We start from the raw sequence: 21,496 nt of genomic DNA, 5'->3' as shown, positions 1-21,496 counted from the left end.
AATGAGATTGCTACATGAGAATGATTAGTCAGGAAGCTGAGGAATTAATTGACCTCCACAGAGTGCGGAGTAAAACCAGGATCAGCAACTCAATGCAGAAACAATGAAAGCTCTTCTCAGCCCACCAACTCTTACTGTTCTTACACAGCCTGCTGTTTGGCCTGACCTTTAACAATATCTTTCTCATTATTTGCAAATAGAGCACATCTTCTGAAAGCGGAAGTGAGATCGAAGATGAAGAGTGTTATATAGGCAGCTTGGAGGAGTTTGTGACTGTGGATGAGGTGGGAGGTGAGGATGAACATTTGATGGAGGTACAACCAGAGGTTCCTGAGATCCAGGAGAGCGCCTGTATTCAAACGGAACAGGATGGAAATATGGAAATAAGCAACAATGATCAAATAGCAAAAGAGATGGTTACTGACTGTGGACATCGCGATGACAACCCTCATAGCTCTTCACCCAGAGATCCAGGACTAACGGGTCCAACTCCTTCTTTAAGCAGTGACCATGTTAGCATGGAATCTGAGAACCACTCTCTATTAACGGCCAATTCACTGAATGAGATTGAACAGACTACTGTGAAAGATCTACAGAGTCCTGTGGATTGTCAAAGCTGTGAAATGAGCAAACTGTTAACTGAAAGTGTATCCATTGAGCATCTGGATTCAGAAAATTTGCGCGGACCTATTGGGTCTTGTGAAAATGATGAGAAACAACCGCAGGAACATTCTTCAAAGGAAGTGGTAGAACCACCAAGAACAGATCAGTCCGTGGCAAGCTCCAGCATAGGAAGTCCTGAAGCAGCTGAAATTAAGAAAGAGTCTCCAGAAGGAATCAGTAGAGGTACATGATGCTAATCTCCTCTCTTAACATTTGGGATATAATTTTTGATTATTGCATTCTGAACTGCACGAAAGCATTTTCCATATAAATACATATGTCGGGAATGCTTGAAGGTTCTCTGTTGCCCTTTTGCACAAAGGACACATATCCTTCAGGCATTATTCTTACCCAAAGACAGACACAAAATGCTGGAGTAACACAACAGGTCAGGTAGAATCTTTTCATTAATTTCTTCTTCATTCACCTGTCCATTTTCTTCAGAGATGCTGCCTGCCCCACTGAGTTACTCCATCATTTTGTGCCTCCCTTTGGTATAAACCAGCATCTGCACTTCCTTTTTATTACGTTTTTCTTTCCAAGTTGTTCAAAGTCTTCTAAATCCCTGGGAGTAGTCTCACATACACTCACCATTGCAGTGTCCACTCATTCAGTCGTAACACTCCCCAGTAGCTGGAAGAGCGCCACATCCATTGTAGCATGTATCTTTCAGAGCATGTTTCTCGAACGACCACACCTGTTAGGCTAAATGTTGGCAGCAGCAGGAACATGCCCGAGACCAATAAAAAATGCAAAGCTGAAACTGAGGTAGTGCACCCAACAAAGGTTGTTTTTGTGTACTTTGAACTTAAGATCTTAATCTTAATGAAACTTTCACACGTAGCATTAGGTGAAACACCATGTGATTTTATATAATTAAAACGTGATAAAGCAATCTCTGGGATCTAGTTTTGGATTCATTGCACCTTTGTTCAATAAACATACAGAAATCCTAAATTGTTTAACCTTTGCCTCAAGCACCATTCCATTGTCACCATTCCTTTTATGGTCTCAGGCTAACCCAGGCCATTCACAACCTCAGCCATCTAAAGGACCTAGAAAAGACCTAGCCTTACAATACTAGAGACCCGGGTTCAATATTGACTATGGGTGCTGTCTGTATGGAAATTGTATGTTTTCCCTGTGACCTCGTGGGTTTTCTTCAGGTGCTCCGATTTCCTCTACTATCCAAAGACATGCAGGTTTGTAGGTTGATTGGCTTCTAGAAATTGTCCCCGGTGTCTCGAATAGAATTAGTGTACGGGTAATCGCTGGTCAGTGTGGATTCAATGGGCTGAAGGGCCTGTTTCCACACTGTATTTGTAAAACTAAAACTAAAACCTAGGAAACAAAATCTAAACAACTCATTACTTAAAATGTCTTTATTTTTGTTGTTTCTGGTTCTTTTGTAGTCACTCTACTTCCGTCTTGTCCCACTGATTGGAAACAGTGATCACAAGCAGATTAATTTATCTATATAATTAAAAGTCTTAACTGTTTGCACTGTATATTGATTTTAGAAAAAACGTGACCACTTACGGCTGTGATTTTTGGCCACCTTCCTCAGAATCCCGCTCCAGCTGTCAGGGTCAGAGGATTTTTCCTATCGATGAAAAATAAAAGACTTACTAATGTTTTAAAAATGTTGAGATTCTCTCTCCTGTCAATCATGCCATGAAGGCCACTCCCCTTCCTTGGGAGGGGGAGGAGCTATAAACCCGGATGTGTGGGCGTGGCTCAGTCTCTGCAAGATGGGGGAGGGAGAGGGTCACGACTCTCAGTCTGAGCTAGAAATCAACAGAACACCGAGAATACTGACCTGTGAGTGCCCTTTATGTGTTTTTAAACTGTGCCTTTTGCAACTGTGTGCCTTTTGCAACTGTGTGCCTTTTGCAACTGTGGGCCTTTTGCACCTGTAAAAAAAGATGAAAATATAGGGTACCATTTAACCGGAAAAGGACAAGATGAGAGTTTTAGTAATAGGATAGACAGATAGATAGATAGATAGATAGATAGATAGAGAGATAGATAGATAGATAGATAGAGAGATAGATAGATAGATAGATAGATAGATAGATAGATAGATATGGATAGATATGGATAGATATGGATAGATATGGATAGATAGAAGAGATAGATAGAAGAGATAGATAGAAGAGATAGATAGAAGAGATAGATAGATAGATAGAATAGAATAGAATAGAATAGAATAGAAGATGTGTAAGAAAGAACTGCAGGTGCTGGTTTAAATCGCGGAGTTACTCCAGTATTTTGTGTCTACCTAACTGTTAATGTACGTGTTATTTATACATAACATTAATTGTGTTACAGTATTTTAAATCATGATAATTTTAATCAACTTCAAATCCAATTCATCTTAAGAATATGCTCCCTCAAAATGTCTACTCAGAAAACTGTCCTTTTCTCAATTATTGGATGAGTCTTTGAAATCTCATTGGTATTTGCACATTTGGCATCTTCCATTCACTTAATCTCACATTTGAGGTCAATTGAGCTTGGTGTATTGATGGAGAGATACAGCATGGAAATGGCCCTTTTGCCCATCAAATCCACACCGACCATCGATTACCCAGCCACACAATTTCCGTTATCCCTCTTTCGCATCTGCACCCTACGCACTAGGAGCAATTTACAGAGGCCAATTAACCTACAAAGCTACATGCCTTTGGGTAGTGGGAGGAACCCGGAGCACTTGGAGGAAACCTATGCAGTTACAGGGAGAACTTGCAAACTCCACACTGACAGCACCCAAGATCAGGATCGCACCCGGTTCTCGAGCGTTGTGATGCGGCAGCTCCACCAGCTGCATCACTGTGCCGCCCTGATGATATCTTGTAAAATTTCCAAAATACTTTTGTGGAAATAACGTAATTGTCCTGAGCAGTGATTTTAACATGAGATTAAAAATAAAATCTGATTGTTCAATTGATCTATTTGGATACCAATATGTGGTATCAATGAATTCTGAGACTATGCTGTGAGCCATCATATGAAGTGAATCCTACTATTTTCAGCATATATTAACAAATCATTTTAACTTGACAAAAATAATGGTTAAAATTCATGAACAGAAGTTAATTGAAATGCATAGGAAGATACTACAGGTGCTGGTTTACACCGAAAATAGACTCAAAATGCTGAAGTATCTCAAAGGGTCAGGCAGCATCTTGTTTTGGAGAAGGAAAACGCCACCTATTGAGAAGGGTCTCGACCCGAAACGTCGCCTATTCCTTTTCTCCAGAGATGCTGCCTGACCTGCTGAGTTACTCCAGCATTTTGTGTCTATCTTAATTAAAATGCATCGCCACTTGTTTCAAGCAGCTCTATGTACAGTGCATTCAGAGAGTATTCAGACCCCTTCACTTTTTCCACATTTTGTTACGTTACAACCTTATTCTAAAATGGATTAAATTCATTTTTCTTATCGTCAATCTACATACAATACCTCATAATAAAAAAGGGAAAACAGGTGTTTAGAAATTTTTGCAAAGTAATTAAGAAGAAATAATTGAAATATCGCATTTACATAAATATTCAGACCCTTTGCTATGACACTCAAAATTGAGCTTCGGTGCATCCTATTTCCATTGATTATCCTTGAGATGTTTCTACAACTTGATTGGAGTCCACCAGTGGTAAATTAAATTGATTGTACATGATTTGAAAGGCACACACCTGTCTATATAAGGTCCTGCAGTTGACAGTGCATGTCAGAGCAAAAACCAAGCCATGAAGATGAAGGAATTGTCTGTAGACCTCTGAGACAGGATTGTGTTGAGGCACAGATCTGGGGAAGGGTACAAAACAATTTCTGCAGCATTGCAGGTCCTGAAGAGCACAATGGCCGTCATTCTTAAATGGAAGAACTTTGAAACCACCAGGACTCTTCGTAGAGCTGGCCGCCAGGCCAAACTGAGCAATTGGGGGAGTAGGGCCTTGGTCAGGGAGGTGACCAAGAACCCGATGGTCACTCTGACAGAGCTCCAGATTTCCTTTATGGAGATGGGAAAAACGTCCAGAAGGATAACTATATCTGCAGCACAATAACCAATCAGGCATTTATGGTAGAGTGGCCAGACGGAAGCCACTCCTCAGTAAAAGGCACATGACAGCCCGCTTGGAGTTTGCCAAAAGGCACCTAAATAAGAATCTCTGGTCTGATGAAACCAAGATTGAACGTTTTGGCCTGAATGCCAAGTTTCACGTCTGGAGGAAACCAGGCACCGCTCATCACCTGACCAATACCATACCTACGGTGAAGCATGGTGGCAGCAGCATCATGCTGTGGGGATGTTTTTCAGCGGCAGGAACTGAGAGACTAGTCAGGATCGAGGGAAAGATGAACAGAGCAAAGTATAGAGAGATCCTTGAAGAAAACCTGCTCCAGAGCATTCTGGAACTCAGACTGGAGCAGAGGTTAACCTTCCAACATGACAACGACCCTAAGCACACAGCCAAGACAACGCAGGAGTGGCTTTGTGACAAGTCTGTGAACGTCATTGAGTGGCCCAGTCTTGAACCTGATCGAATATCTCTGGAGGGACCTGAAAATAGCTGTGCATCGACGCTCCCCATCCATCCTGACAGAGCTTGAGAGAATCTGCAGAGAAGAATGGACGAAATTACCCAAATGCAGGTGTGCCAAGCTTGTAGTGTCATACCCAAGAAGACTTGAGGCTGTAATCCCTGCCAAAGGTGCCTCAACAAAGTACTGAGTAAAGGGTCCGAATACTTATGTAAATGTGATATTTCAGTTATTTATTTTTAATTACTTTGCAAAAATTTCCAAACACCTGTTTTTGCGTTTTTATTATGGAGTATTGTGTATAGATTGACGATAAAGGAAAAATAATTTAATCAATTTTAGAATAAGGCTGCAATGTAACAAAATGTGGAAAAAGTGAAGGGGTCTGAATAATTTCTGAATGCCAGGACTTACTACCTGGTAATGGTTGTGCTACCTGGTAAGAGAAGAAGAAGAATAACCTTTAATAATCCTTTACAGGAAATTACAGTGCCACAACAGCTTCAAGACAGACATAACACCACACATTTCCACAGATATCTTCAATACTTAATAAGTTAAAATTTTTGTGCATTATAAAACCTTATAGCAGCTGGTATACAAGACTTCCTATGTCTCTCCGTTTTGCACATTGGTGCAATCAGTCTCTGACTGAAGATGCTGCACTTGATCACCTTCAGGGCGTGGAGTGGGTGAGTGGGGTTGGTCATTATTGTGCCTAGTTTTTTCAGAGTTCTGGCCTCTGCCACCTGCTGGACCGTTAGTTGCTCAGCCCCAACCACTGAGCCGCTGAACAGTGAGGGAACAGAATCCCCGAGGAATGTCTGTGCTGATTCTAAATATTTTTTAAATGCAGAAAACACAAGCCAGCCATTGCAAGAATCAGCAGGAAGCAATCAACAACTCCCTCACATACAACAACCTGTGTTGCCATGGCAGCACCATGACGTCTTCTCTAACCTTAGTATTCCTCTAGGTAAGTACTGGTATGAAACTTTCAAAATAACGCATTTTTATAGTAGGTTTATTATGTAGAATTTAGTAGAATTGTTAATGTTGGATAATGGGGTTACGGGGAGAAGGCAGTAGAATGGGGTTGAGAGGAAAAGATAGATCAGCCATGATTGAATGGCACAGTAGACGTAATGGGCCAGATGGCCTAATTCTCCTCCTAGAATTTATGAAGTTATAAATCTAAATCCAAATAAATTACATGTCAGGACAGAATAATAATAAATTTATGTGTGACCAGTCTATGCATATATTTTAATATTTTCCTGTCAGGCTTTATAAATGGGTTCAACAAACTTATATCCATTGATGTACAATTGCATTTGATGTAAACTGTGCAAAAAGAAGCCATTGAGCCAAATTAGTCTGTGCCACCATTAAGACTTTATACGAGTCTCCTCCCATTCCATCTACCTCATCTTCAGCATTTCTCACCATTCCCTTTTCACGCATGTATTTGTCATTTTCTTTTGACAGCATCCATTTGCCTCCCCTAATTCTTTGTGCCAAATTATGGAATAAACTTGCACTGCATTTTCTACACCACTAGAAATTTAATTGGAATGGCATTAATTCTGTTTATGTAGGTCATTACTATTGGACATTCTGGATTATCAGATTCTATTTGAAATTCACTACAGCTCTTTATCCCAGCCTTTGTTTGAGTGTAGAAGAAAACATAGTCTGCTGGAGTAGCTCAGCAGGCCAGGTAGCATCTCAGGAGAACACGGTTAAAGATGTTTCATAACGAGACCCTTCTTCTTCAGTAATCTGAAATGTTACCTGTCCATATATCGACACAAAAAGCTGGAGTAACTCAGCGGACAGGCAACAGCTCTGGAGAGAAGGAATGGGTGACATTTCAGGTCGAGACCCTACTTCAGACTGAAGAAGAATTTTGAGTCCGAATAAGGGTCTCGACCTGAAATGTCACCCATTTCTTCTCTCCAGAGATGCTGCCAGTCCCGCTGAGTTACTCCAGCATTTTGTGGCTATCTCCGGTTTAATCTGCAGTTCATTCCTACAAGTTACCTGTCCATGTTCTGCTGCTCCCGGACTCTGTGTCTTCTTCCTCCTGCTTTGTGGGATGGGTTTCAATGGGAAGCTCATCCAAATAATCATTATGTTGAATCCAAGTTTATAAGATGAAGTCAAAACAGAATCCATACCCTCCATTACCCTTCCATGCACCTCCATTACTTGGAAGTCTTCTCTCCATAGATCAGGAGTGTGAAAGGCCTAATGCAGAATCCCCATCTGTTATGTTGACTGAGATCAACCATACTAAACTAGAAATGAATCAAGACTCTGCATGAAGGCCCCCATTTCCTGACAGAACATTTTGAAAAGATACATTTCAAAATATTTTTCATGCCAATATGGAAAATTAACTTGGATGGAATGAATTGGATGGCAGCAAAGCCAAAAATCCAACCGATCCTTCAAAGAGAGAAAATGTGGGAATACAGATTCTTGTTCTTTTGTCATCCAAATTCCTGGAAATCTGTGTATCTTTAACAGAACCTTTGGTAACCAGCAGGCTCTTATTTTTCAGGTGTTGAATTTGTAGAAGCTAGAACTGGATTTTACTGCAAGCTTTGTGGTTTATTTTACATTACGGAGGATGCTGCAAAAACCAGTCATTGTCGGAGTTCTGTGCATTATAAGAACCTGCAGGTAAGGGAGACAAGAGTTGCTTGACTTTGTCCAGGGCATGGAAGTTGTAGTAAAGGCTCAACGCTGAGACGATTGTTGTGGGCCCAGTGGACACGGTGTTTCTCGGCTGCTTTCCAGTAATCCCTCCTAGTACAGGTCCACCACCGATTTTCCGTCATCCTTAGTCCCAGAGCTTTTCTGGAATATCCATTTTTCCAGACGAGCAGAGGACACGGTCTCTGAGAGGAGTCCAATGGTACCAGAACGGTCCACCTAGGCCGCCAAGGAGCCGCAAAGTCAGCCTCGGAAATCGGCTATGGAATGGATCTGCTGGCTACGGCCGGGCCAGAGTTCCAGACACAGGGGGCAAATTCAACCTGCTGGTCTGCAGCGGAAGTCCCAATGACATCGAGATCAGCCGCCACACCCAGCCGAGGCACATTTTCAAGGGGACTTCTGGGGGTGTTGCCAGAAAATCGGTGGTGGACCTGTATACTAAAATGGGATTTTAGTGGACGTTTTTTCAATTGGGTGGATTAACTGAGTCCCTGGGTAAGAGGAAAGAGATAAAAGGGTCGGTGTTACAAGAAGAAAGTGGCTGATGATGAAAGTCAATGCAGATCCTCCCAGCTGAGATGCAGCAATTCCTTCTAAATGCACACTAGAAATCTGAAGTGAAAATAAAGTGAAGTGAAAATGCTTAACAGGTCATTTATCTTTTGTCAAGAGTGAAAAACAATGAAGGTTTCAGATTGTTGTTTTTTTCTCAAAACTTGGAAGTTTTAAGGCAGAAAAATAGGTGAGGAAGGTAGGGAAATATAGAGGAATATCTGTTCGTGCTCCCCAAATACACACCTCTGATCAGATGTGTGAAACCAACCGTGAGGACAGTGAAGGTTTGGCCTGAGGGGGCTGTCTCTGTATTACAGGAACAGTTTCAGCAAACAGACTGCAGTCTGTTCGCCACCCAGGCCACCTTTAACTGCCAAGTGGACATTAACTCATACATCTCAACCATTTTGGACTATATAAAATTCTGCACTGACAACGTCACTACCCACAAACAGATAAAGACCTTCCCTAACCAGAAGCCGTGGATGAGCAGGGAGGTCAGACTCCTGCTGAAGGCTCACGATGCCGTTTTTAAATCTGGCGACGCTGAGGGATACAGCTCATCCAGGGCCAATCTGAAAAAGGGAATTAGGAATGCTAAACTCAATCACAAACAGCAGATCGAGGAGCATTTCCAAAACAACTACGACCCCAGGCGCATGTGGCAAGGAATCAAATCCATTGCCGATTACCATAAAGTTAACACCCCCCCCCTCCCCAGACAACGCCTCCCTTCCTGACGAGCTAAACCACTTCTGTGCTCGTTTTGACCGGGACAACAAAACTCCAGCCATCAAAGCTGCCCCACCCCCGAACGAACAACCCCTCAGTCTCTCCACCTCTGCTGTACAAGGTGCACTGAGCAAGGTGAATGAGCACAAAGCTGCCGGCCCCGATGGCATCCCCGGGCGGGTGCTCAGGGCATGTGCTGGACAACTATCCCTGGTCCTCACTGACATTTTCAATCTGTCACTGGCCCAGGGTGTCGTCCCCACTTGCCTCAAGACCTCAACCATTGATCCAGTGCCCAAACAATCAGCTTCAGGGAGTCTCAACGACTTCCGCCCAGTGGCACTCACCCCTGTCATCGCAAAGTGCTTTGAGCGGCTGATCTTGGCTCACCTCAAAGCCAGCCTTCCCCCCACACTGGACCCCCATCATACCGGACCAACAGGTCTACAGAGGACGCCATATCGGCGGCCCTACACTCAGCCCTGACCCACCTGGACAGCAATAACACCTACATCAGGCTGCTGTTCATTGATTTCAGCTCCGCCTTTAACACTGTCATCCTCGTCAGCTTGATCACCAAACTCAGTGGACTTGGCATCTCCACCTCCCTCTGCAACTGGACACTGGATTTCCTCACCAACAGACCACAGTCTGTTAGGGTCAACAACCTCACCTCCTCCACTATAACACTGAACACCGGCGTGCCACAGGGCTGTGTGCTCAGCCCTCTCCTCTACCCCCTCTTTACCCATGACTGCATCCCTAAGTATGGCTCCAACACCATCATTAAATTTGCCGACGACACCACGGTGGTAGGGCTGATCAGTGACAACGACGAGTCAGCCTACAGGGAGGAGGTCCAGCACCTGGCAGCCTGGTGTGCCGACAATAACCTCGTCCTCAACTCCAAGAAGATGAAGGAAATTATTGTTGACTTCAGGAAGAACAGAGGGGGCAGACAAACCCCCACCCATATAAACGGGACTGAGGTGGAGCGCGTCTCCAACTACAAATTCCTCGGGGTACACATCTCGGAGGATCTGTCCTGGTCCCTCAATACCTCCAAGCTGATCAAAAAGGCGCAGCAGCGCCTATACTTCCTGAGGAGGCTCAAGAAAGCTCACCTGTCCCCCCAGATCCTGACCAACGTTTACTGCTGTACCATCGAAAGCATCCTGACCACCTGCTTCACGGTATGGTACAGCAGTTGCACCGAAGCAGATAGGAAGGCACTACAACGGGTGGTGAAAACCAAACGGCAGCATCTCTGGAGAGAAGCAATGGGTGACGTTTCGGGTCAAGACCCTTCTTTTCAGACTGAAGAAGTCTCGACACAAAACATCATCCATTGCTTCTCTCCAGAGATGCTGCCGGTCCCACTGAGTTACTCCAACATTTTGTGTCCATCTTCAAATGACGTCACGCGCTCCAGAAGGCTATCCGTACGCATGAAATCGCGCCCGACCTTCGCGGGGCCATCGTGGCTCAACACGACCACGAGGTCGCGTAATTTGCGAGCTAAGGACACGTAAGTGGGACAGGCCCTTAACTCGCTTTCTCTTTTCACAAACACTGCATGATACAGTAGTTCAGCATTCTTTTTTTGTTGCATAACGGTGACTTTCATCATAAAATATGATAATTAACTGGAGAGTATAAAGTGGTTTATTGTGTATATATATAAGGTTTCCTTACGTTGAATGTAATGAACATCTTTGTACTTCCTCAATAGCATACTGAGGCATCAGTTTCCATTTCTGTCTAGTCTCTCGAGTGTGATTTAAACTGGTAATCTACCATGCCTGTAGATATTTGCTTATATGGTAGAGTTTTCAAATCCAGCTCAGTGCTTTACTCAACTGTGCCTTTGGTTGAAGAAAGCCTATAATAAAAATAGCACAAAGTATCACAGAAAGATTAAGAGTTCATGTTCATGTTCACATTCAGTTAATGTAACAATTTATTGCTTCCGATTAAGTAAGAGCATAGTGTTACGGAAAACGACACAAAGTGCTGGAGTAACTCAGCAGGTTAAACAGCATCCCTGGAGAGCATGGAAAACGTCACCTATTTATGTTCTCCAGGGATGTTGCCTGACCTGTTGAGTTACTCCAGCACTTTGTGTAATTTTCCGTAAGACAATGCTCTTATTTAATCTGAAGCAATGAACTCTGTATTAACCAGCATCTATAGTTCTTTGTTTCTACATTGTCTTACGGTTCTATGCCTTTCTTACCCAGCACCCAGGCATTTTGTATCTATATATGCATGCTCAAGAGTTTTTGCGGTGGCATTGGGTCTTTCAGCTGTTTGGTGTGTAAATTAAAATGTCCCTAGTTTGTTTCTGATTTTGATGACTTTAGGCTTTCCTCTGTGTAATCTGCTGTGTAAAGAGCTCTCAAGCATCAATCTGAAGAAAAGTCCCGACCCGAAACGTCAACGATCCATGTTCACCAGGGATGTTGTCTGTCCTGCTGAGTTACTCCAGCACTTTGTGCCTTTTTCAGCCTGCCATCTATTGCTTACAGAACATCTCCAGCTTACGAATGCCTTCCTTTTGATCAGCCTGTACTTACGAACGACCATTTGGGAAACTGGCAGAATGGATCAGTGGCCATCGCAAGGCAACAGGCGTGTTCTGCCATGTGGGAACTTAGTTCAATGTTGCATTTCCAATTAGCAAACTTTTTAGTTTAAATTAGTTTAGAGATATAGTCCAGAAACAAGCACTTCGGCCCACCGAGTTCGCACTGACCAGCGATCCCCAGCACATTAACACTATCCTAAACACACTAGGGACAATTTACATTTATACCAAGCCAATTATCCTACAAACTTGTATGTCTTTGGAGCGTGGGAGGAAACCAAGGAGAAAACCCATGCGGTCACAGGGAGCATGTACAAACTCCGTACAGACAAGCACCCGTAGTCAGGATCGAACCCGGGTCTCCAACACTGTAAGTCCTGTAAGGCAGCAACTCTACCGCTGCACCCCTGTTGGGTTACAAACAGTTTTTTTTTAATGGAACCCTGCCTAAACATAAGGAGGCCATATTCTATTTATTTAATATCAACATATATGGCATAATCTTCTTTTGTAAGAACATAGTTTTACAGAAAAGGACAAAAAGTGCTGAAGTAACTTTGCGGGTCAAGCAGCATCCCTGGAGAGCATGTTATCCAACATCACCTGAACTCATTATAGACCAGATATCTTCTGGATACGTCGGGTACGGAACTCAATATCTACCATATCCAGAGAAATCCCCTCTCCACAGAAATCACTTGCACTTGCAATCCTTGAACAAAGTTTTTGCCTCAAACCATAGGATAATTATGTAATTCTGTCCTCACTAAAAGCACTGGCTGGAAAGATAGGTGCGTACTTCCTTGCAATTATCACCTAATACAATTAGTGAAAGATATTTAGACTTTAGACTTTACTTTAGAATTTAAAGATACAGTGTGGAAACCAAAGTGGATCGCCTCTATAAAATTGTCCCTAATGTGCAGGGAGTGGATGAGAAATGGGATAACAGACCTTGTGTGAAGGGGTAATTGATGGTTGGCATGGACTCAGTGGGCAGAAAGTCCTGTTCTCATGCTGTATCGTTAAAATAATTTATTTTTTAAAAACATGATAAAGGGAGGATTTTCCTGGTAAACTTAGGCTTCAGTGAGTACATAGAAGGTAGAAGTCAATTGTAATGACTTCTGTTGTAATTGTAATTGAGAAAATACTTTGCCTTCCATCACAGTGAGGAGGAGATTCACTGTGATGGATGTTTGTTTGTGTGAATTGGCTTGTTTGTGTGTCTTGTAGAAGTTGTTCCTTTTTGTATAGCTGTAGAAACAGAGTTTCGTTTGAGCCTCATTGAGGTTCAAATGACAAAATAGCTGTTTGGCTTCTGAGTTGCAGCCTGACCAGACGGGAGGGACGAAACTAAGATGAAAGTTGTAAATGTTTGTTTCTTTTGCCAACATTTGTTTGATTTGGTGAACTAGCCTTCAATCATAAGAACAAGGAAATAAGCAATACCAGAATAGACCGCTGAAATCCATCTGCTTGGAAGCGATGTTCAAAAGACATAAACACCAATCCAGCTATTCATTTCTTATACCCCTGAAATAAATCTTTCACCAGGAAACCATTTACTGGGATTTAGTAACAAACAATTTACTTGTGTTAGGTTAATCCATTAGACATACATGCCGACCTAGCAAATAGTGAGCAATTGCTTTGAATAGAGCTGCACATGCCGCTGATATCAGCCCTGAAAATAGGCTTCATGATATGCTGGGACCAGAGGAAAGACTTGGAATCCAACAGGAAGCTGGATTGTGATAAGGTACATTGCAAAAGGACCCAGGAATCGATTGCCTTTATTTCAGAAACAAAGAAGTCCACTTTGGGGAACTGAGGATATGAGTAATTACAAAAGAATTCCAGGTGCTGAAAATATCCACTTTGCTTTTCTGGGGAGATTTAAGTGTATGCAATGCTTTATTTGTGACGGCGTGTGCCACCACAGCAAAATGGCGCTTTTACAAAGCCAGACATCAATATTTATTTTTCTGGCAATGTGACACGTATGTTTATTAATCATGCATACTGGCACTTTTTTGTCTATAAATAAACACTGCCTGTATGTACTTTACCCAGAAGCCACCCTTACCAGGCTCCCTTACCACACCTATTAGAATAAAGGGGAAGCAATTTAAGACTGAGGTGAGAAAAAACGTTTTCACCCAGAGAGTTGTGAATTTGTGGAATTCCCTGCCACAGTGGAGGCCAAGTCACTGGATGGATTTAAGAGAGAGTTAGATAGAGCTCTAGGGGCTAGTGGTATCAAGGGATATGAGGAAAAGACAGGTACGGGTTATTGATTGGGGACGATTAGCCATGTTCACAATGAATGGTGGTGCTGGCTCGAAGGGCCGAATGGCCTCCTCCTGCACCTATTTTCTATGTTTCTATGTATCCATTCCCCAGGTTTATATTATCTTTGTGATTTCTTGGTATTAAGGCAATTTTGAACTAAAATTTTCTATGAATAGTATCAACCCTAACCCCCACTCCAATTACATACATTAAATGGGACCCTGTCCTGGGCCCTTTTTGCAGTCCAGAGTTAAACATATTGCTAATTGATTACATATGATCTCACTAAATTATATATTTTAAATGTTGGTTTTTTAATCCGTTCAAGTTGGATAAGGTTTTAAATCTCACCATCTAGTTTAGCTTAGTTTAGAGGTACAGCACAGAAACAGGCCCTTCGGACCAACGAGTCCGTGCCAACCGGCGATCCCCATACACTAGCACTATCTTACACACTATAGACAATTTACAATTTTAACAGAAGCCAATTAACCTACAAACCTGCGTGTCTTTGGAGTGTGGGAAGAAACTGGAGTAGTAGGGGAAAACCCGCATGGTCGCTGAGAGAATATGCAAATTCCGTACAGACAGCACCCCTGGTCAGGATTGAACCCAGGTCTCTGGCATTGTAAGACAACAATTCTACCACAGCACCATCACAACAGTCAAACATCGAAAATTTGAAACTAAAATGATTTTACTACTTTGACTGGGATTTTTTAATTGTATCTGTCTCACAATAACAGGGATATCAGTTTGTGGTAACAAGAAAGTGCAGATGCTGGTTTACCAAAGAAAGACACAAAGTGCTGGAGTAACTCAGCGGGTCAGGCAGCATCTCTGGAGAACCTGGATAGGTGATATTTCAGGTCAGGACCCTTCTCCAGGCTGATTACAGGGGGGAATGGAAAAGAAAACTGGGAGAGAGGTTGGGCAAGACAAAGCAAGGCTGGTAATTGGTGAACAGTGTCAAGGGGGGGTTTGTTAGGCAGATTGTTATACAAAAACCAGAGTTGAAAAGACAGGTGTGAGCCTAAAAGATTAACGTTGCAAATTGTGAAGCTCGGGGATAGCAATGTTGTGAATTGTGAAGGTGGAAGAAGGGAATTCGGTTTAACCAGGTTATGCAAGAATTTTGTTCAACTATGAAACCAATAAACTTGAATTGTACTTCAGATATTTTGTTTTAAAACCCTTAAAGCATTCAAGACCCCAAATAGGTGGTAATTGCAGGCAAATGCATCCACGATAAACAAGTTAACACAATCCACAGAAATTATGCTGATGAGCAGTAATTCAACAGACTGTAACGTTATTAGGTGAATTTAATTAAGAATAGGTTCTGCTATTTGTGAGTTTGGCACTCAGTTGTGCTTTAAAAAGATTAGGAATTTTTAGCTGCTTTCATAATGCCTATGGCACTTTAGTCGGACTGGAAATCCCCAGCAAGTTTGTGCATTCAGACATGAGATGAACCAGCTTGAAAGTATTGGAAGGTTTATTCAATTACTGGTTAAGTCTGAAATGTGTTAATTCTATAACTGGAGCACAGAAAGGCTGCAACAAATTCAAATGTCACGGAGAAGAGTATCAAGATGAGTTAGTTGATAAATGTCCAGTAGTTTAGTTTAGAGATACAATGCAGAAACAGGCACTTCTACCCACAGATTTCACACAGACCAGCAATATCCGTAAACTAGCACTATCCTACACACTTGGGACAATTTACAATCTTTACCAAAGCCAATTAATCTACGAACCTGTATGTCTTTGGGATGTGGGATGAAACCAGAGAACCCGGGGAAAATCTACGCATACTTGGGGAAAACGTATATGCTCCATAGTCAGCCTCGAACTTGGATCTCAGGTGCTGTAAGGCAGCAACTCTACCACTGCACCATGGTGCCGCCCAGTATAGGAAATACAAAACCAGTTGGTGCAATAAAGGGTCAAATTAAAGGCTTGATCCTCATGAGGATATCCACAGGATGCATAAAATCAACACACCAGCAGATGGAAGATTGCTGACTTTAGTATGTCCTCTCCTTGCATACAATTTGTCTTGCAATATATATTAAAATATAACTTGTAATTAAAAGAGCTGGATAGAATTTACATTTGGAAGGTTGACTTACTTTGACCCTCCCATTGGGTGTGTTTATACATTTTTTACAGAATTTGTTCATCGAATGTATGGAGATAAATCAGCCTATTCAAGTTCTTGCCAATACTTGGAGGGATCTCTTCAATCTCATTTTACGACTTATTTCCCATGTAAAATACACTTACAAATTCCTATCAACTCCGCCAATCCTCCACCACCTTCTTTCATTAGAAGCAATTTGCAGTCACCAATCATCCTACAATACTGCACCTTTCTTTCATTTGAAGAAGGATCCAGACCCAAAACGTTACCTGTCCATTTTTTCCAGAGATGCTGCCTGTCCCGCTGAGTTACTCCAACATTTTGTGGAGTAACTCAGCGGTATAAGTTTGGTTTAGTATAAACCAACATTTTCAGTTCCTTTTTATTGCAACCTGCAAACCAGCATGCCTTTAGGATATGTGAGGAAACCGGAGCTGCCTAGGGAAACCATGCACACTCTACACAGACAGCAACTAGACTTCCAGTTTAGATCTGGGTCGCTGGAGTTGTGAGACAGCAGCACCGCCTGTTGATCCACTATGCCACCCTGGTTTGGTTCTGCTGGTCAACAGGGTGTAACTGGATGCAGCATTTTGTAAAAGTAATTTTAATCTCGGAAGGAACAAAATAAAGGATTAAACAGGAGATGCAGCTCTGAAACATGCTGCTCAGCCCAAGTTCATGCTGCTGTTCCTGATGCTCTGCGTAAGATTCCTCTCTTCTTTCATCATCTGAATCATAACTGTAGATTGGTTATTGCATGTGAACCAATCATAGCAGAATAGCATCACTAACCCCATCTTACTGTATGATTCATACTAACACCCACTTCCTATACTGGTCAGTCTTGGAGGCGGTAACGATGACCTAACAACTACCAACCTGCTGTACCGCTATATATGAGTACCAATTAAAGATGATCTTGAACTCCAGATTGTACAGTATGCATATTTACAATAACCATCTCTTTCATTCGCCTCCTGAATCTCTCCCTGCACTGGAGACCCGACCTTTTCTCGTCGGGTCTCAGGTGTCGTTGAGGCCGCAACGAGGAGCGGCCTCCAACAGGAAGAAGCCGGGGACTCAGGTGTCGACTCACCGTTGCCGTCGCGGAGCTGGCCGAGTCCGGTGCGGGTGGAGCGGTGGAGGAGCGTTGCCGCTGCCGCTGCTGTCGTTGCTGCTGCTACCGGAGAGTCGGAGGCTCCAACGACGGGTCTGTGGACGACGGCACCGGGAGCCCACGGCTCCCTGGAGGGAGACCACTTTCTCAGGGCTCCTGCAACGGCGACTTCTCCCGCCCGAGTTGCGGGGTCGAAGAGCTCCTGGAGCGGGGCCTGACACCACTGCCCCGCGCGGCTGGAATGGCCGCGGACTCTGCGAGCGCACACCGGGGGCTCTAACACCAAGACCCGGTGTGCGACCTGACACCACTGCCCGGCGTGGCTTTAATGGCCGCGGGACAATCGCCATCGCCAGCCGGGGACTATGACTTTGACTCTGACATCGGGGGGGGGGGGGGGGAGAGAGATAAGTTTATTTGGCCTTCCATCACAGCTATGTGATGGATGTTTATGTTAAATGTAATTAGTATGTGTCTGGGGTCTATTTGTGTGTAATGTATGGCTGCAGAAACGGCATTTCGTTTGGACCTCCAGGGGTCCAAATGACAATTAAATTGACTCTGACTCTGACTCTGACAAATGCTCACCCAGCCTCTACTGCATGCATACTATTTGTTTTAACCGCTCTCCATAGTAACATGGCACAGATTCACATTGCTCCTCGGGGAAAGATATTTATTTTGATAACACGGATGGATTTCTTGGCAAATGCCTTGCATTCTTGGTCTCATCCCCACACATGGAAATGTTCTGTATGTATCAAAACCTTCCAGTATTTTCAAGGCCTCTATTGAGTCACCCATCTGCTGCCTTTTCTGAGGAAGTAAAAAAAAAAGATCCAATCTATTCATTCTTTCTTGATTCAGTAATGTAAGAACATAAGAAGATAAGGTGGCTTAGGTCAATCCTTCCAACATCATTAACAGACCACTCAAATTGACCAATTTAAAACACGATGGAAATTTGTTGAATGCTTTCCCCCTGTGTCCTAAATATCATTTTTATTTGTGACCTAGATTCCTTGATACAGTATTTCCAAGCAAGCGGCTGCTAAACAAAACTCAACTTGCCAGTCCAAGGCATCTGATGTCAAGCTACAGCATATTGCTGTGGTGGAGAGCAAAAGTATTATGGGTGGTTGCAAGTCCTTGTTTTAATCCACAATATATTTCCACCTAAGTAGTAAGGAACTGCAGATGCTGGTTTATAATGAAGATAGGCACAAAATGCTGGAGTAACTCAGGCAGCATCTGTGGAGAAAAGGAATAGGCGATGTCTCAGGTCGCGACCCTTTTGAAGATGCTTCTGAAGAAGCTGTTGGGCTGGTTAAGTTTGACTCTTGGAATCTTGATGGAGACATATTGTGGAAACTAAATTTATAAGTAACATTCCATGAGCTTACAGTTAACCCTTGAGTAGCACAACAACCGTACCTATCTCTCATTTGCTGGTCACAACATTGTGGACCCAGTTTCTCAATTGCAGCACTTTGTGTGTGCCTGTAATGTACATTAATGTTGCTGAGTAGAATAGTATGCTTTTGATTATATTTATTTTATTCACCTTTATTTTTGTTTCATGTTTTATTAACCGGGTTACCTATACTTGTTTTAGAACATTGTCCTCTATGGAAGAATGGGATTGCAGAGTTTTTAGGTTGTATTGTTGTCCTACGTGGAATATAGAACAGTACAGCACAACACCAGACCCTTTGGCCTATGATGTCAGTGCCAAGCATGATGCCAAATTAACCTAATTCATTTTTCCCGCACATGATCCATATTCCTCTATTCTCAGTATATTCATGTGCCTCTCTAAAGGCCTCCTAAACACCACTATCACTTCTGCTTCCACCACCATCCCTGGCTCTGGCAGTACATTCCAGTCATCTACCGTTCACTGTGCAAAAACAAACTTTCCCTGCACATATCAATCAAACTTTCACTTTAAAGCTATACCCCAACTATTTGATATTTCCATACTGACAAAAAAGTTTGGAGTGTCTACCCTATCTATGACATCGTTTCAAAAACGTCCATCATGTCTCTCCTCAGTCTCCGACACTCCAGAAATTAGACTTTCCAAAGTGCCCAATGTATGCAAAATAATTCTATAATTTTTATTTTATGATTAGCATCCATATGGTACTGCTAAACTCAAAAGTGCTTTGTGGACATCCAATAGAATAATATCAATTGTTGTAAAACTCTTCAGAACATCAGAAAGTCATTAATAAATGCAATTCTAATATAAAATACTGCAGACACTGGAAATCAAATAAAAAGCAGTTGTTGCTAAAATACTAAGTTCAGGTAGCAGCTGTGGGGATAAAATCAGAATTAATATTGCAGTTCAATGACCTTTTGTGGTATAAATGCATGTGTTTTTCTTCTGAAATCCTTAAAATATATTTTAAGATTAGTTTTCAAAGTGAAAATGCTACTCTGTTCTGCATACCATTTTTCATTTAGCAGTGTTTGTTTTTGGCAGCTTCAAATACAGATCGAGTTTACGTTCAAATCACATCATCAGAGGATGGAATGCAAAACATATTTTTTTAAACATTTAAATATTATCTTTGAATGAAGGACTATAACAGCATTTTAAATGCCTGAAACACATTTTAAATGAATTACGCTTTGAATTCCTGCATAATCATTTTTTTGACTTTTGCATCAAAGTTGGAAAAGGTTAAATCATAATAAAAATGGTTATTAAACAATTTGTGGGTCTTGAACAACAATTTATTCACATTTATAAAGTTAGTTTCTTTTCATCACAGAAATACCTATCACAGTTGGCAGATGAAAGCTTGAAGGAAGGTGAGAGAGATGGAAATCCCGGAACTGAGGAGGAAGTTGGGATCATACCGCAGTTTGACATGAAAAAGCCCAATACGTCCTGAAACGTTAAGATTATGCTCTGGAGTCTCCAATATCAGTGAAACCAAGGCCTAATTCTTAGGGATTGCTTCAAGATGTGGAGCTGGAATACACCAGGCCAAGGAAGTGATGGAAAAAAAAGCGAGAAAGGAAAGAAGATGGATCCTCCCATTTGTTGTGATATTTTGGAAAGATGCCTTTATCCTTAATCTTCACTGACCAGGCCAATCATATTCAGGGAATTTCTAGTTTCTAATTGTAACTGAGATTATGATTAAATGTATTGGTTTGATGAAGACATTTTATTTGGACCATTTCATATGGATAATTAATTTATGTCTGGGTAACATATTGTTCGATTCGAGGGGAGATTATTGATTAGTTTATTTTACATTTCTGTGTTATTTATTAGAAGCAGCAGAAACTCTTTGAAAACACTGGAAACACATGACAAAATTATAGTTTAGAAATTGTATCAGGCAGACAGATATGAGTTTAATAAACATTTTATTTAATGATTACAATGATGTAATGATTAATGTCATTTGTTTGCCCACTAAGCTTAGAGGATTATTGTTCTGTTTTTTCTCTTTCCTTAATATGAAAATGTCCGTAACCCCTTTTACCTCGTTCACGGGTCTTCCTTCATTTGTGGGACTTAACTATAGGTACTGTCTATAGGTTTATAGGTCATTTCACCATATGTACCATCACTGGCTCACCAGATCTAGTCATTTAAACCAAGACATTCACCAATCATAAAAAGACACAAAGGGCTTGAGCAACTCAGTAGGTTGGGCTGCATCTCACAAGTTCATAAGTTCCAAGGAGCAGAATTTGGCATTTTGGCCCATCAAGTCTACTCTGCCATTCAATCATGGCTTATCTATCTTTCCCAATCAACCCCATTCTCCTTCCTTCTCTCCATAATCCCTGACACCTTTACTAATCAAGAATCTGTCAATCTTTGCCTTAAAAATATCCATTGACATGGCCTCCGCAGCCATCTGTGGCAATGAATTTCACACATTCACCACCCTCTGACTAAGGAAATTCTTCCTCACCTCCTTTCTAAAAGGTAGTTTATTTTATTCTACAGCTATGGCCTCTCCTGCTCATCCGCTCCTCATTCACATGGATAGGTGACTTTTCCAATCCCCATGTGCTCCCCCTTATCTGTGTTAAATATGCTGCAGCAATAGGTCAGATATAAAATTAACATCCTTATGACTATAAAACTCTGAT

The 21,496-nt window shown here is 42.0% G+C and overlaps 1 protein-coding gene across 1 annotated transcript in view; it reads left to right on the top strand.

Moving 5' to 3' along the window:
• Nucleotides 1-20,769, top strand: part of rbm20 (RNA binding motif protein 20) — a 57,330-nt gene extending 36,561 nt beyond the window's left edge. Inside the window, exons 11-14 of the mRNA XM_055647464.1 lie at nt 201-846; nt 6,066-6,185; nt 7,776-7,897; nt 20,152-20,769. Coding sequence (XP_055503439.1) covers nt 201-846; nt 6,066-6,185; nt 7,776-7,897; nt 20,152-20,274 — 1,011 coding nt within the window. The 3' untranslated portion in view covers nt 20,275-20,769. The remainder of the gene's footprint in view (nt 1-200; nt 847-6,065; nt 6,186-7,775; nt 7,898-20,151) is intronic.
• The last annotated feature ends 727 nt before the right edge of the window (nt 20,770-21,496 follow it).

The sequence above is a fragment of the Leucoraja erinacea genome, chromosome 15, assembly GCF_028641065.1.
Source record: "Leucoraja erinacea ecotype New England chromosome 15, Leri_hhj_1, whole genome shotgun sequence".
NCBI lineage: Eukaryota > Metazoa > Chordata > Chondrichthyes > Rajiformes > Rajidae > Leucoraja > Leucoraja erinaceus.
The sequence above is the reverse complement of the archived record's forward strand: the minus strand, read 5'-3'. Positions and strand labels throughout refer to the sequence as shown.